The sequence below is a fragment of the Pungitius pungitius genome, chromosome 10 (assembly GCF_949316345.1).
Source record: "Pungitius pungitius chromosome 10, fPunPun2.1, whole genome shotgun sequence".
Classification (NCBI taxonomy): Eukaryota; Metazoa; Chordata; class Actinopteri; order Perciformes; family Gasterosteidae; genus Pungitius; species Pungitius pungitius.
The window spans coordinates 5,613,245-5,628,744 of NC_084909.1; the positions used below are offsets into that span (position 1 = coordinate 5,613,245).

The 15,500-nt window shown below is 43.0% G+C and overlaps 2 protein-coding genes across 2 annotated transcripts; both read right to left on the bottom strand.

Annotated features, from left to right (window-relative positions):
• Window positions 1–219: 219 nt before the first annotated feature.
• On the bottom strand, window positions 220–3,429 carry cnmd (chondromodulin). Its single transcript, XM_037488893.2, has 7 exons — window positions 3,358–3,429; window positions 3,070–3,207; window positions 2,569–2,709; window positions 2,338–2,451; window positions 2,081–2,225; window positions 1,489–1,676; window positions 220–1,056 (listed from the first exon to the last, which is right to left on the bottom strand). The coding sequence occupies exons 1-7, from the start codon at window positions 3,427–3,429 to the stop codon at window positions 826–828; spliced, it is 1,029 nt and encodes a 342-aa protein (XP_037344790.2). The 3' UTR covers window positions 220–825.
• Window positions 3,430–4,272: 843 nt separating this feature from the next.
• Window positions 4,273–8,212, bottom strand: si:ch211-199f5.1 (protocadherin-8). Its single transcript, XM_037489508.2, has 3 exons — window positions 5,597–8,212; window positions 5,310–5,508; window positions 4,273–5,068 (listed from the first exon to the last, which is right to left on the bottom strand). Exons 1-3 carry the CDS (start codon window positions 8,126–8,128, stop codon window positions 4,755–4,757), a joined length of 3,045 nt encoding a protein of 1,014 aa, XP_037345405.2. The 5' UTR covers window positions 8,129–8,212; the 3' UTR covers window positions 4,273–4,754.
• Between the last annotated feature and the right edge of the window lie 7,288 nt (window positions 8,213–15,500).

Sequence of the window (15,500 nt, forward strand, 5' to 3'; positions counted from 1 at the left end):
TTTGGTTGCTTAGCATCCACACACTTTTCTTTTCATAGAGGAAATTATGGATTTATTTATTTCATTAAAATGTCACTTTTATGAAAATATTTTCCATCATTGCCATGACACTCATTTCACATTAGTTCACATCAATGCAGATGTCAGTGGGCACAAATTGCATTGCCCTAAAACCGATCTGAGCTGTGAATTGAAGTTATGGCAACCGTTGCTGTCACTTCAGTTTTATCAGAAAAGCACACTGTGGAACCATGGAAACAAGATGTGGCACAAAAAGCATCCACATCAAAGCCGGCATATACTGTAATTAAAATTTATTGGAGCCTACTCAGTCAGAAAAGGTACATGATCTGCTGAGCCTTTGGATTCAGTCCCATACCTTTCATTTAACATAGTACAGCGCATTAAGCCTTGGTATTACATGATGCAAATATGGAGGAGCTCGTTTGTGAATTTGTTGCTGCTAACAGGAATGTGCCATGTGTTCCAGTTCCATCCAGTTTTACCAAAAAGGAAAGAAGCAGCCTACAGAGGAAAAGCACCTGTTTTATATGACAAATATTTTGTCTGGATGGAAGTTCAACATTGTAAATCCATGAAAAAAAAAAGAAGTATATAGATAGTCATACTGATCCTCATGGTCTGGGGTTCATTCTAACGGGCGTTTCTGACATCATTTTGGATTAAACAGCTAAAATAGAGCACAGAATATGAACTTTTTCATCCATAACTGTAAAGAAGCTGAACGTTTAGAGACCTTGTCAGCCTTTAAAAAAACACGAAGAAGAGAAAATACATGCTCCCTCCCAAGTGTTGCGTGTTTTCTTACACCAACCCCAAAATGCGTGCCACCCACCAACGACAGGGCATGATTACTCGGCACGCTACCTGGCATCCCCTGTAGTGGTACGGCCAGGGCCAGTGCCCGCGCAGAGGATCGCATATCCTCTGGCAGTGAGTGTAGCTGCGTTGGCACTCTGAGCAACAGATCCCTTGGTGGTCCAACATGGTGTCAAAGGTCATGGCTCTTTCCTCTCCGGGCCCTCCGCCGCTGCGCTGCAGATTTTCGAAGCAATGTTGACTCTTTTCACCTGCGCCCCATTGCCATTCAGATTCTTTCAAGAACGTCTAGACTTCCTAAACAACTAGCGTCGTTTTGGGCATTTCAATGCTGTCATTTTAATTCAGTTAAAAACCGTGTCAAGAATTGCAGCTGTTAGACACCTTCTCAACAGCTGCAGTCGTACATATGAGCCGACAGAGGTGAGTACATTTTCTTCATCTATTTTCGTAAAAATAAGTTTTACTCAGGGTGTTATGAAGTCATCTGAGAAAGTGTTGACAAAACAGAGAAACTTCAGATCCTAATGTTGCTTTAAGGGTTGCTTTAGGCCTCAGTGTATGCCTCTCGTGAGTTTAAATTAAAAATGCACCAGCTCTGGAGCCTTGTTTACCGTAAACAGCGCTGTTGATGGAGATGGAACTTACATGATAAGGGTTTTCGGGATTGTACGCTGACCCCGCAGCAGAGGGGGCCCCCTCCTCTTCTTCCACGACTCTGGAGGTGTCGTCCTCTGTGTGACTCACCGGGCTCCTCTCCTCGGCAGCTGTCTCTGTCCTCTCTATGTTAAACTGCCGTTTGGCTCGCCGAGTGTCTCTCTTTCTTCTCTCCCCATCTGTTACAGCAGCCACAAGAGGCAAGAGTTTTGGGTCAACATCCACAAGACGCCGTGAATGTCCTCAGAGCTCAATCCTACATAGCTGGGGCTGTCTCCGATGTCCTGAATAATTGAATTAGCAGCAGTGATTTCAAGCAGTCCTGCATATTTCAAGATCATTCTTTTTTAATACAGGAACGGAGCCTTTTTTGGTGTACTCTAAATGTAGAGTATGTTCAGGATGTTTCACCAACTTCTCAGACAACGCTGTACATTTTACAAGCGTGTCAGCAGATAAGCAGGGCAATCACATCCAGGTTTGGAATAAACTAATAAATGGAATATGCTCTGTGAAGCTGGCCAGTTATACAGTCCGTGTGCCATGGAATAATAATATCAAGAATAGAAGAGACCAGTGCAACCTTTTGAATAGAGCCAGTAAATGGGAAGATTGGCGCAAAGACCCAGGATTTGGTTGCTCAGAAAGCTGGTGTCCTTCAGCGGCTGTTCTGCAGAAACCCACAATAGGACCTTCTCTCCAAAGCTCACTGGAATGACTTCATCAGTCTGGCAAGAAGAAACTCAATTCAGTTCGATTTAATGCTCCGTTATTTGCATGAAAGTCTAAATGAAAAAAGTACACAATAATATGAATGTCCGGTATTGTGCGTATATACACCATGTCAAACATCAGCGACTCTTTGTTATGAGCTCCCATGTGTGGAAGATTGGCTTTGATTTGGGATTTTATGTAGCACTTTTCTCCTCCAAGGAAGCGGATTCCGGTTATTCCCTGCACGAAATCACAGAGATGCCATGTTTACACTCACGGATTTGCCACTTTGCTAAGCACACACAAAGTCCCAGCTGAACTAAGGCAGGGAGAGACGACAAGGACAAACTCACTCACAATTTGAAAGTCATGAATCTCCACGGCTTCGTCAGCTCCGCTCCCAGTTTGAAATCTCTCCAGGTTGTTGTCTGAATCAATTTCCACGGAGCCCTGCCTCACCTCCCCATTGATGTTCATACTGTAACGAACATTATAAACCTGGCAGCATCCAAGGTGGAACGTTACAATCAAAGGATTAGTCAAGTTATGCGAAACAATAAAAATGAGATCCAGAAAAACAAGCTTCCTTCTTCTAACGCAATCCGTCTGCACGGTGATTATTGAAATCCTGTGTATTTTTACGCTCACAGGTGAGCACAAACGGGCACAACAACATTATACTCTTTTTTTTCAGCACCTGGAACAATTTATGCCATAAAACAATAAAAGAAGCATCTTTGCTGTCAGAACTAATGAAGACGATTGTTAATCAAGCACCCCATAACAGCCTTGCATTCACCTTGAATATCTATTTGGGGGATTGTAATAGCTAAAGCGTAATCTTCAGTGGACACTTACGTTTTTATTGCTCACCCTCCACAGGTAGAGAACAGCCACCGATGCACACAACATCAACACTGCAGCAACGATGAGGGCGATGGCTCCAAATCTCAGGAAGCGACTGACCGCAGCAGAGATGGGTGTTCTGCTTTGTTCCTTAACAAAGTCCCAAAGATGCAAAATAAGTCATTGTGAAACCAAAAAAAAAAAAAAAACTGAGAACATTCCTGGATGCTTACAGTTTGCAGAATGCGCAGGTTTATTAAGTCATTGAAGTCAATTATAATACTAACGAAATATTCTTACCGGAGGCGCCGGGTGCTCAAAACAGCCAGATCCATGAGTGGTACTTTGGATTTTCTCCATAATCTCTCTCATGATCCACTTTGTAATTCTTCCTCTAATGCTGTTGCCTCTCCTTGAAGATTCAGGTTATCCACCGAGAGGCTTTTTGATATTTGAGTGTGAATGACGCACAGTTGATATAAATTCTTTGAGCTAAATTCTTCGTCTGAATGTTACCTGTAGGTCCAGTTGGCCTTAAGCAAGGAGGCCATCCTGTGGTACCAAACCAAAGCCAGACATTTGAGGCAGGTCTGTGCTACAGGCGCCGATGTAATAGTTTGTACAAACCTTGTGAACTGATACTTCAGTCCGTGTTTGGAGGACAGTACACAATTGCTGACTTTAGTCAGTGACGCTTTACACCCTGCATTTATTCACTCACCTCATGTGAATTACAATATCAATTCATATCAAATCTGCAGACACGTGTGTTATGAGCAGATTACCCTCCATGTAGTCAAACCTGTATGCACAAGCAAATCCACTGTTTTTTATTTTCCGACAAACAGCTAAAATAGAGCACTAATTCACGTGTAGGAAGCACACACACTGAAAGGACTTTAGTCAAGTTTTGGCTTTCTAAATTGACAGTAGTCTAAAGATATTTTTGAGGCCAAGGTTACTTGGTCCTCATCATTACTTAGAAAGGAGAAACAAAGTAACAAAAAGATTAAAATGATGTAGTGCCGCTGTTGCCTGGAAACAGATTGAACCACGTATTTGGATAATTGGTTAGCCAGAAGGCAATCACAAAAGGTGAGCGGATTCTTTGACCTTCCAGAAATATGTAATTGTAGCCGCATTTGATTTGAAATTTAGTATTTGTATGCGAAAGAAGCAGTAACTACATTGTTATGAAAACAATACGATGTTGGCTAAATCTTTTTATTGTGTCTTATGTGCCTTTAAGGCAAACACAAATGCATTGCGTTATAGTTTGAACCATACGATTACATTTGAGTACAGTAAGCCCAGATATCTCACGCTTTAAACGGTTTTTTAACTGTTTATTTGTGCAACAGCAGGACAAAATCTACCACAAACATGGTAACCTTTCATATTGATTGTTTTCCACAGCAGAGAGGCTCATTGCAGCCTACATGTCCATAGGTCATACCCCTTAAATAGTAACACATGCTCTTCAAAATTCATAATAAAAGTTCTTCTTTACAATGAGTCATTATGAAAAATATATTATCAATGTACAAAATCTTGCATATTACACATGATACAATGAACAGTCATATATAAGCCAACAGACACAATACAAAACACTGGAACAATCCAACATAGATTCAATTAAGACAAAAGTACTGTACAGTATAAAGACTGGATCCCATTTTAATCAAGTTTGAACTTTAAGAGTTTGTGTACTCTGGAATGGACGTCTCATCCGCCTCCTGTATTCTGGCCGGCGTCGATGGACCAACGAGAATGTAATCAAATTCCTGGTGCTGGACTTTTTCGTACACACTTTGCAGCCCGTTGGTTTTGGGTATGAGAGCTGGGTAGTAGTTCTCCCTTCCCGTGTTCCGGGGAAGTGAGGCAGTCTTGTTGAAGGTGGACAGATGGGGTCCGCAGCCCATGCTTGTGTTGGGCCTCGTCGCCGAAGGGCTCCAGCACCGGTCCGAGTGTCCCAACACTTTGCACTCGCTTGTACATGCCCAGAGACCTGTGGGAAACAGCAGGGCTGTCAGGCTATTGTACTAGAATCACGTGGTTGAAGAGGTTTGGTGCTGAAAGGTGAGCCCAGGTATAAGATCAATCCTAATGTGTCCCGTGTATTAGAAAACACCTTCATGTTACAGGTTACTATGTGTACAGCACATATACACCACAGTGTATGGGTTTCACCTTCTTTCCATCCAATTGTTAAAAATGTACATTTCTAATAAGGTTATTTTCAGACTCACTGTTTGTTGGCGGCGACTCTTTTTTGTGCACGTCTCCACTTATGTCAGAGTCGCTATCGTTGAAGTCGCTGTCTCCTTTCCCACTGTCCTTGCCGCTGATGTGTGGATCTCGTGCTGAGATGGTTGTAAATGAATTACCCTTCCATATTGTTATCGGTCGAACCGTTTCTTTGCCATACCCCGGTAGCGTGGAGTAACCCTTTTGAACACATTCAACACAGATCTGGATTTAGGGCGGTCGATGCAGAAAAAAAAAGGAAAACGTGTCTAAGAAAAGATTGCCTTACCTTTAATTTACCCTCCGTCACCCTGCTGTTTGAGTCAAAGATGACTGCTGTCTGCCTGCCATCCTCACAGCCCGCCTCTGCTGTGTTGCTGCTGGCCAATGGCGTAGTCTCGGGAAAGGGATGGGCATCAAAAACTTTCCCTTTGTGGTTTGCAATCAATGAATCAACATGGCCACTTTCCACGTTTTCCACATTCGGTGTGTCTTCTTTATCATCGTAATCTCCCTCCCTTGTCTCTTTTTTCCGGCGGCTGCAAATGGTTGTGATGAGAATAATAGCCAGCAGGAGGAGAGAGCAGCTCCCTGCCAGGACAATGATTATGGCTATGGACATGTCCCATTCAAAGAGCTCCTCGCTGCCATTTTGAGCCAGCGAAGGCATACTGGGTAGACTTCCCTCTATGAAGCTGAAGTGTATAATGGCTGTGGAGGTAAGTGCCGGGGATCCATTGTCACTGACTGAGACGGTGACTTTGACATTGTCTGTGAGATCATAAGTCAGCTGTCGGCTCACATGCACCTTCCCAGTGTCTTTGTTGACAGAGAAACCCAGGTGTCCCCCCTCGGTGATTTTATAGGACAGCTGAGCATTTATGCCTTCATCAGCGTCTGTGGCCTTTATCTGGGTTACCACATAACCCGCAGGTGCATCTTTAGGCAGGAAAATCTCAGCAGATCCTTTGTAAAGGGGTGGCGTTACGATTGAAGGTTGGTTGTCATTCTGATCAACTATTTTTAGTCTGATGACAGCTGTGCCAAGCAGCTGTGGTGACCCCCCATCACTCGCTTGGATGTGTATGTCTAGCACTTTCATCACTTCATAATTAAAACTTCTTAGCGCATATATCGAGCCAGACACTGAATTGAGAGACACAAAGGTGTTCACTGGGGACCCCATGATGACACTGTCCACGAGTCGGTATGCGATTTTGCCGTTATTTCCAAGATCGGCGTCACTTGCCTCAACCGTGGTGATGTAGGCGCCCGGGGCGTTGTTTTCCGCCACAGAAACTTCGTAGACAGCTTTGGTGAAGTGAGGGGCGTTGTCGTTCTCGTCGCTGAGTCTGATGGTATACTGAGTGATCTTTCTCAGCGGGGGTGAACCAAAGTCCTCGGCCATGACCGTCAGGTTGTACTCACTGATCCTCTCCCTGTCCAGGGCTGCCGCTGTGACTATCATGTAGCTGTCCTCGTAAGCCTGTCGGAGTTTGAAATGGTCGTGGCCGTACAGCGTGCAGTGGACCTGACTGTTAACACCCGAGTCTCTGTCCAAGGTGCTGATCAGCGCCACCAGGCTGTCCTTCTCTGCCGCCTCGCTGATGTGTGCGGTGCCCGTGGTGATGGAGGTCATCGGGGTGATGCTGATTTCTGGGACGTTGTCGTTAACGTCCGTGACGTGAATTATGATTTTGCACACCGAGGGGGTCGGGTTCGGACCCAGGTCGGTCGCCTGCACGTCCAGCTCGTAGGTGTTTTTGTCCTCAAAATCCACAGTGCTCCTGAGCGTCAGGCGACCTGATTTATTATCCACTCGGAAAAGTTCTCGGATCTCGTGAGAAACCTGTTTTCCGAACCCGTAGACGACTTCTCCGTTCGAGCCCTCGTCGGCGTCAACTGCGTTTAAGTCCAGTATAACCGCGCCAACCTGTGCGTCTTCTGGAAGGCTGACTGAGAAACTATTCTGGTCAAAAACGGGGCTGTTGTCATTAAAGTCCGTCACTTTAATAGTTATCTTCGTTGAACCCGATCTATAAGGGTTTCCTCCGTCTGTGGCGACCAGCTCCACGGTGTATGAGGACTGGGTCTCTCTGTCTAGCTCCTTCATTAGCACCAATTCCGCATATTTAACCCCATCCGCTCTCAGGAGCACATCAATGGTAAAATGACTGTTGACAGATATTTGATAGCTTTGGATGTAGTTGGACCCGACATCGGCGTCCGCCGCCGGGTCTAAAGGGATGCGGGACCCCGCTGCCGCGTTCTCGGAGATCTCCACTACATATTCTTTGTTGGGAAACTCCGGAGAGTTGTCATTGATGTCCTTTATCTCCACCTGCACGTGAATCAATCTGTAGCGCTCTTTGGAGAAATGCACCACATCAAAGGTGATGAGACACAAAAGAGTGTGTCTGCAGATTCTTTCCCTGTCAATTCGTTCCCCGACTGTGAGTTCCCCGTTGCTTTCTCTCACTCTGATGAATGAATCGTTGAATTGTTTCATCATCCTGAAATTGGTCTTGGAGGAATGAGACAGACTCAAGGACATGTCCTTGGCGAGGTTTCCGATAATTGTACCTGGCGCGTCCTCCTCGTTGGTCTGGTATCGGATAGTGTTTCCCTCGCACTCAGCCACTGATGCAAATAAGAACTGATGGATTGAGAATATAAAAATCCCCCGGAGCCAACAAGTCATATATTCTCCCTTCATCATCTTCGTGGTAATCCTTCCCTCGGCAAGCAGCCTGATTGTGTGCTGAACAGATGAGACCAGTTCACCTCCGCAGCGAGCTCTCCATCCAGCTCCCACTTTCATCAACTGAACTGTGCTGCGAGTGAAAGTTGGTGTCTCCGCGCGCGCAGCCAGTCAGACACGCTTGTTGCCTCGCCTTCAACGCAGCTCAAAATTCTGCAGTGGCGGGGGTTTATACAGCTCCTCATGCTAATGAGACAACGTGTGACCAATCCCTTGCTCTAGAATTAAAAAATATCCCCTCATGGAGGAAAAAATCGAGAGAAGCTCTAAGCCTGTTTTTGAGAGTGTGCGGCTGAAGGAAGTTGCAAAATAGAAGAAAAGGGCATAAAGATATGGCATTGCTTGAAGATAGTCCCCGCACTTGTTATCGTATTTTTACAGCCAGCACCGAGTGATGGTATTATTTAGAAAAAAAGCCCTTTTCATCTTCTTTTAATGTTTAGTTTATTGTGCCTGAGCGTGATGCACGTGTGCACTCGCTGGTATTGGCTGATCGAAAAATAAAAAAAACAAACACCGCTTCATTATTAAAAGCATTCACAGTGCTTCAAAAGGAGTAGTGATGTTTCCAATCTTTACAATAGACCTTACATCCTGCACCTTACATTCTGGTAAATGGGAGAGACATACTGTATTTCTAAGTTGAAAAAAACCCAACATGTTTTTCTGGGTTTGTGTACAGCACAAACACACAATGACAGCAGGATGTCAAACTGTTCTGAATTCTATTCTCAACACTGAGAACACTGTAAAAGCTTGTTGTTCATTCAACAAACGTATGTGCACGGCACTGTGCACAATAAGACTAAGCTGTGCTTGAACTGGTGGGGGTTTCCTGTTTCAACACGACAGCGTCCCTTTTGCACACAGCAAAGCCCTTGTTAATGCATTCATTTTTAACAGGGATGAACTTGATTGGTCTAGCGCTCACATTAGCCACATCCAGCACTTTTGAGCAAATATGGACATTGGATGATTCCTTAATTGGATGTCTGCATCTTATGCAACGGTGCGAACAGAACGGAACAAAATGAAGTAGGCAATGTCAAGTCTGTAAAAAAATCCTTTTTTTGACTTTGAATAAAAATGAAATTCTAAATGGTGCTCTAAAAATAAAGAGGAGAGGAACAGGGGGATTTTGCTTGCTGGGTGATAATCCATGAGTTAACGTCCATGGTTCTGGTTTTGAAATGACTTATTAAACAATCAATTGTGTTTTGAGGTAATGCTGTGCGGTCCCTCACGCTCGTTTGTTTCTCGGGGTGTATGCATCTTCTGAAATTCAAAGTTGGGACACTATGCACATACCATACAACCCTCAAGATACAACCACGTAAATTTGACACTCTGCTTGCTGTAGTTGATTGCAGCACATGGTCACATTTAGTTAATCTAAAACCTGGTAAAGCTAATTTCCCATTTTTTTAGATGTGATATTCTTGAAAAGATATCTTCACAAAGGATGTGGTATATTTCCACCAGACATATGTTCATGCCCATCCCTCCTGTTTAGTTGCGCTGTCAAACCTCTAGCTGAGCCCATTAGATTTGATAATGTGTTTTTTCTCTAACATAATTATGTGTTTTTTTCACTTTTCCTTCGGTGCGGAGGGCACATAGGAAAAGCAAATGCAACAATAATTGTCCTACTAGCCAACATCTGGATTCAAGTCACAGTTTGTCTTTGACTATTTACTTTTACCTTCTGTCTTTATTGTGTATCTTAATGGAGCCTGGAGCAGAGTTGTTGACAGTTTGTGTGTCTGTCTCACAGTTCATTAGTAAACCATATTTATCCCCAATCTGCTGCAGTTGAAGCATAAACAATAATCTGAAGCACAGTGCTAACAGTATAGCAAAAACTAAATATTGTAAAAAGCCTACAGAGACCCAAGTCTGCAGTTAACAATAAAAGTAGGTCATTTTACAGTATAAACCATGTAGGCCTACTATCATGTTTAGCAATAACGTAATATCCAGCATCAAAATAGCTGTAACAACAAACATAATGGATGTTTCCACTTATCTGTAGAATTACACCAAGGCTGGCAACATTTCTTGAAGCATGTTGTTGTTGACATTTTATTTGATGAAACTCTCCACTCATATAAATGGATCTAAAACAGTTTTTCAGATGGAGTATTGAAAACCTGATGCAGTGGTGTTTAATTTGTACGGTCACTAAGAAGTTCAACTTGCTTAAATGAGGTGTTGATAACAACTCATTTTTTGTAACATTGTAACATTTTTGTATGAATACTGGTTACAATAAAAGCAATACTGATACTACCAGTGGTTCGTGAACATGTGCAATGTTGCAAATAATGACCGTTTTTTGACAAGTGACTTTCACTTGAGCACATTGATCAAAGAGTTGAAAATGTAAATAACACACAGGGCAGCATTTTATACTTCAGTTTTTTTCATATTCTAATATATCAGCTCAAAGTCACTTAGACGGAATGATGAATCACTGCAATATGAACTCAGGATTCAAGCACCTTTTAAATGTATATTGGATTTTGTTACAGCCACTACAACGGTTTTTACCAAGTTGTAAAAAGATGTCTGTTTGACAGAAAATCATGATAATGCTTTTTATGATTAATGTCATACAACCATATTGAGTGCAGCTATTTCCATCAAAGTTAGTGGAAAAACGTTCACAGGCTATTCACAAACAGAGTAAAAGAAGCAAGTGGCAAAAGGAAAATGGATGAGAAAAAGAAAAACTGGAGCCCGGAAAGATATTTAAAACGTACTGTTGGCCCACAGACACAATTCCATATTTAATGGGATTGTAAATGCATTCAGTTTCAACGGAGGCCTTTGCATTTTAAGTTCTCTAATCACTCTAGTCCATAATGTGCCTGAAGAAATGCCATGATAGTCTGCATTTGTGGAAGGCACTTAGACTCCCGTTCCGTTACAAAGATTAGAAATCAGAGGCAAATTATACTGTGGTGGAGCTCTGCTCAACAGAATATGGGTTGAGTAGAAAATCACTTGCCTTAAAGAACTCCAGACATCGATGTCTTCTTATTCTCTGTATGGCTGCCTTTCTCACTCCCCATCAAACGTTGTGTTTCTTGTACAATCTGACATTAAAATGTGACATTTTTGTATTTGTTAGCACATTGTGATTATTGTGTTACACTTTAATTCAGTGTTCTTCCTGCTTGTACGGTATTATTCAAGTAATAGTTTGACTTTTCGGAAAAATGTATTCATTTTCTTTATGAATGGTTTCTAACAAACACAGGACTATTACCCAGGAGACATCAGTCTGTGTCCGAGTACATCTTAAAAGTAAATGCTGATGTACTTTCATTAACGTCAGTAAATGAATGGCCATTATTTTTTTCAACCGAAGTCTCCTGGTATTCAACTGTGTCCTTCGTGTTACATCGGTTCACATGCTGACCTTGTCTGCATAATTGCCCCATTGTATCACCACAAGTGGCACACTTGACAGGGGTTTCAACCTTCACATGAAAGTTGTCTTTAAACACACCATGCAGTGAGGTTATTGAGTCAACACTCATCTCACGTCTTTGAAGTCTGTTTTACTCACCAGGGCCGTGGATCTGGACCACAGAAATCTGTGGAAGCCGATGTGATGGAAAAAAAAAAAAGGTTGACTGAATGTTACAGACCAGATTTAAGAAGCTGTATGGATCGACTTAGCTTATTATGGGCGGTAGAAATGCACTCTTCAAAACAAGCTTTTAAATACGGCCTGAAATCTCAGATGGCCACAGATCCCACAGGCAACATCAGATCTTTTTGTTCTGAAGATGCTCTCCAGTGATTCATTCTAAACATCAAAATAAAACTCCAGTGCTTTCGCATGCGAGAGTAAAGCCTCAGACGTCACATGGGGGTTTCAAACCCCAACGGAAGTCTTAAACTCAGAAATAAGCCAACGTTATGTTTTATTGATTGTTATCTTGGAGTTTGGAGACAATCACGCGGGTGAATATTTTATTTCTCTCTTTACGTGTGGACTGAGAGCTGTATCCCCCGTGTTCAAGGTGTCCCTCAAGACGTGTGCCATAGCAGACATAAACAAAGTTATTACACGAGCGCGACGTGACTCAGTGGGAAATTCAATGCTGAGAGCTTTTGGAGGGAGCCCTCTGACAGTATATATGTGGGCAATTCAAACTGTCAGTTATTTGGAAAAATGGGTGTAGTTTGATTTTGAACGTGCTTATAGACTCATCATCCGTAGTCTCCTTATGCAATGTTGTGTGCACGTGAATTAGAATTTATGTTTGGGGATGAGGTGTTACTCTATGGGTTTTGCACATTGGAAGCAGATCAACTTAAATATGTACAGTAAGTGCAAAGCATTGTAGAAATGTAGGTCATCCTTTTCAGGCACTGAGATTTTCTCCCTTTGTGTGTATGTTTTAAGAGGAGGCGGTGCTGTGTGTGTGTGCGTGTGTGCACATACGTAGCGGGTGGGGGGGGGGGGGGGGGTCATATCTGTAATGCTGCGAGGCCATCATGTCTCATACAATGCAGATGGAGGAGGCAGCTTCAACATTTTGTGTCCTCTTGCTACAAGCGTTAATACGGCTGTTTCTCCTCATGCTGTTTTGCTGCGAGCAACATGGTGTTTGAGGCATGTGCTCTGCAGGACTGGAAGAGGTATAATTATGTAAATTGTATTCAAAGGAATCAGCGATAGCTCATGTGGAATGGATGTGTCAACAAGGTGTCCACGTTCACTGTGAGAATTTGCTAATTAAACATGACACCGTTTCTCTCTCTCTCTCTCTCTCTCTCTGCACATGGGCTCAGTAAAAACACTACGGGATTAAAAACAAATACCGTGGAGTGCATTGTGTTCACTGGCTGGAAAATAATCTTGGTTCTGAAAAAACGGCCTTTCATGTGGCCACTGGATACGTGAAGAAAATTGCCGCAGAGTTCACAGGGGTGCCATTAAACTTTGTTCATGTTGTTGACATGTGTGTAATGAAAGTGACAAAAACATCAAACAGACTGTCTGCACAGCTGCCTCTCGGATGCCGTACTACACAAAAGGATGATTTATGACTACGGTCATTTGACTGGCCGACTAAATGATTGAATTCAATTCGAATGCAAGCGTAGATAAATTACTTTTGCCCAAAATGTCTGAAAAGCAGTGCGCCTGAAAAGCAAATATGATTCCAGTGTGAAGCATGAACACATTTCCGTGTGATCTTTGTCCTCCAACGAAACTGCTGTTCCTTCTTTACAGTGAACTCATCAACACCGACAACAAGAGGGGGGATTACTCGAGTAACCGCCTCCTCAGCTTTGGTTATAGTCCGGACACGTGACGAGGGAAGCACCGGGACAGTTAATGAAGGACGGACAAAGTGCTCAGAGAATGACACTTGACTGCTGGCGAGGAGTGAAAAAACGACTTTTGAAGTTTCTCGTTTACTCCCTCCTCCTCCTCCTCGTCCTCCTCCTCCTTGTGTTTGCCAAAGATGAATTGGCTTTTCAGATTTAAAGAAAGTGCATGGCTGAAAGAGAAAGAGAGGCTCATCTATCAGCCCCTGAATAGTGAGAGAAAATCCTATGGCTGTGTGGAGGGGGGGTGGAAGGGGGGGGGGGGGGGTGTTGTTGGTCTCTGATTAGACCGCGGGCCAGTTTTACTCGGAGGCTTGCGGCGCAAAACATCAATCCTCTCTTCTTCCACTTCAAATCCTTTGAACCACTTGAGACAATTTCTTTACTGTACGCTCCCTTTTAGAGAGATTTTCTCTATCAAATGTGCCAGCACATATTACACTGAACACTTATTTGCAGATGACACTATTATGTAAAAGTAAAACTGAAAAAAAAAAAAATCAAGTGTGCACTTCTATCACAAAATGCCACAGGCAAAAGAGGAGCCTTGACTTGACACAATGTGGGGATATGTCCAAACACACAGGAGGAGAAAATACTGATCGAACAGCTAGGATGGTGAACCATCCTCTTCACACACACACAAAGAGCACAGCAAAATTACACAGGGAAGTATTATAGAAAGCTTTTATGAGGATTCCAGGGCGTCAAGATCTTAATTTTTGATGCCGCTTTATGTGCATCCAGAGTATAAATTGGCCTCCCCACTTTTCTGAAGTGATAAGAGGTAAACACCAAAAACCAATAACTGTCAGCCCTGCATTAAATCAAACTGACAAGTCTCTTAAAAGGTACGTCCATGAAAAATTAACCGCTGAATTTTTGAGGAGACCGAAGTGTGGAGTTTTCTTTTTTTGTTCATTTTTTTTCATCCATCTCAGCTGGTGTGATCTACGTTTGTTCACACTGGCTGGCTTTTGTCTGAGCTGGAATGCAATTAATTTGGATGACAAATCTTCATTCAACTCCAACAAAGGGAATTTTTTTAACATCATTTCGGACAAGATATTAAGGTAATATCTCTTCTCTCATTTTTCCATGTGACAGTTCGATATCACCTCATGTCTTAGTCTCATATTGCACAGTAGGATTCAAATGGAGGCTCTCTTGACATGGGAATCCTAACTCAGGTTGGAACGGTCATCCTGACTCTCAGCCTCAGAACATCTTGTCTAATTCCGTGACCCATGAGTAAGGACTAATAAGATTTTACTGGCCTACAAATTCTCAGCTGTGTCCTGGGTTCAGAAAAACTGAAAGAAAATCCAGTCAAACCCCCGGAACACGGACGAGTGACATTAAATCCTTAATAGTTATTGGTAAGATATTAAGGGATTAAACCACCATGGGGTACTGAGACCGGATGGGAAACTGTCAAAAACCCTCCTTTAGATTACCATGTTTCGAGCTGATGTGTCTAGCAGCCTTTCTGCGTGTACCGTAAATCTCATCAAAATGTGCATACATGGCAGCTCTGGAAACGCAGAGTAAATTTTTAGAGAAGAAGGAACTTCATCGCCCTGACACATGTAGGTCTTGACTCACTTGGCTTTGCACGGTTTCCAGAGAGCAATCACACAAAGATTGAGCAAAGGTGCGTCAAACTTAAACATGTCAGCCAATTTCAGACGTGTGAAGCAACAGAGTGCTTCAGCAGCGCCAGCGGCTCATGGCCTTGGGCCTTGGGCTGTCTGAATTCGGAAATTCACAGTTGAGAGCACACCCGGAGATGGAGCCGTGGAAATCCTTGATGCCCTGCACAATGAGGCCATTTCATAGCAGATAACGGTAGTCTCTTGCTGGTGTTGAAGGGGGGAAAGCATTTGACAGGCCACTGAAGAATTTATTTGAAATGTCTTGTGGTGTTGCGAAGATTTGCATGCTCTTCAAAGGAGCTAAAACATTGGAGGGCACACATATGTGAGTTTGTACAACCTCAGCCTGGTTAGACTGCTCGATCAACACCAACTATGATTTGAAGATCATCAGTCATTTATTCACAAAATCTTGAAGGAATCTT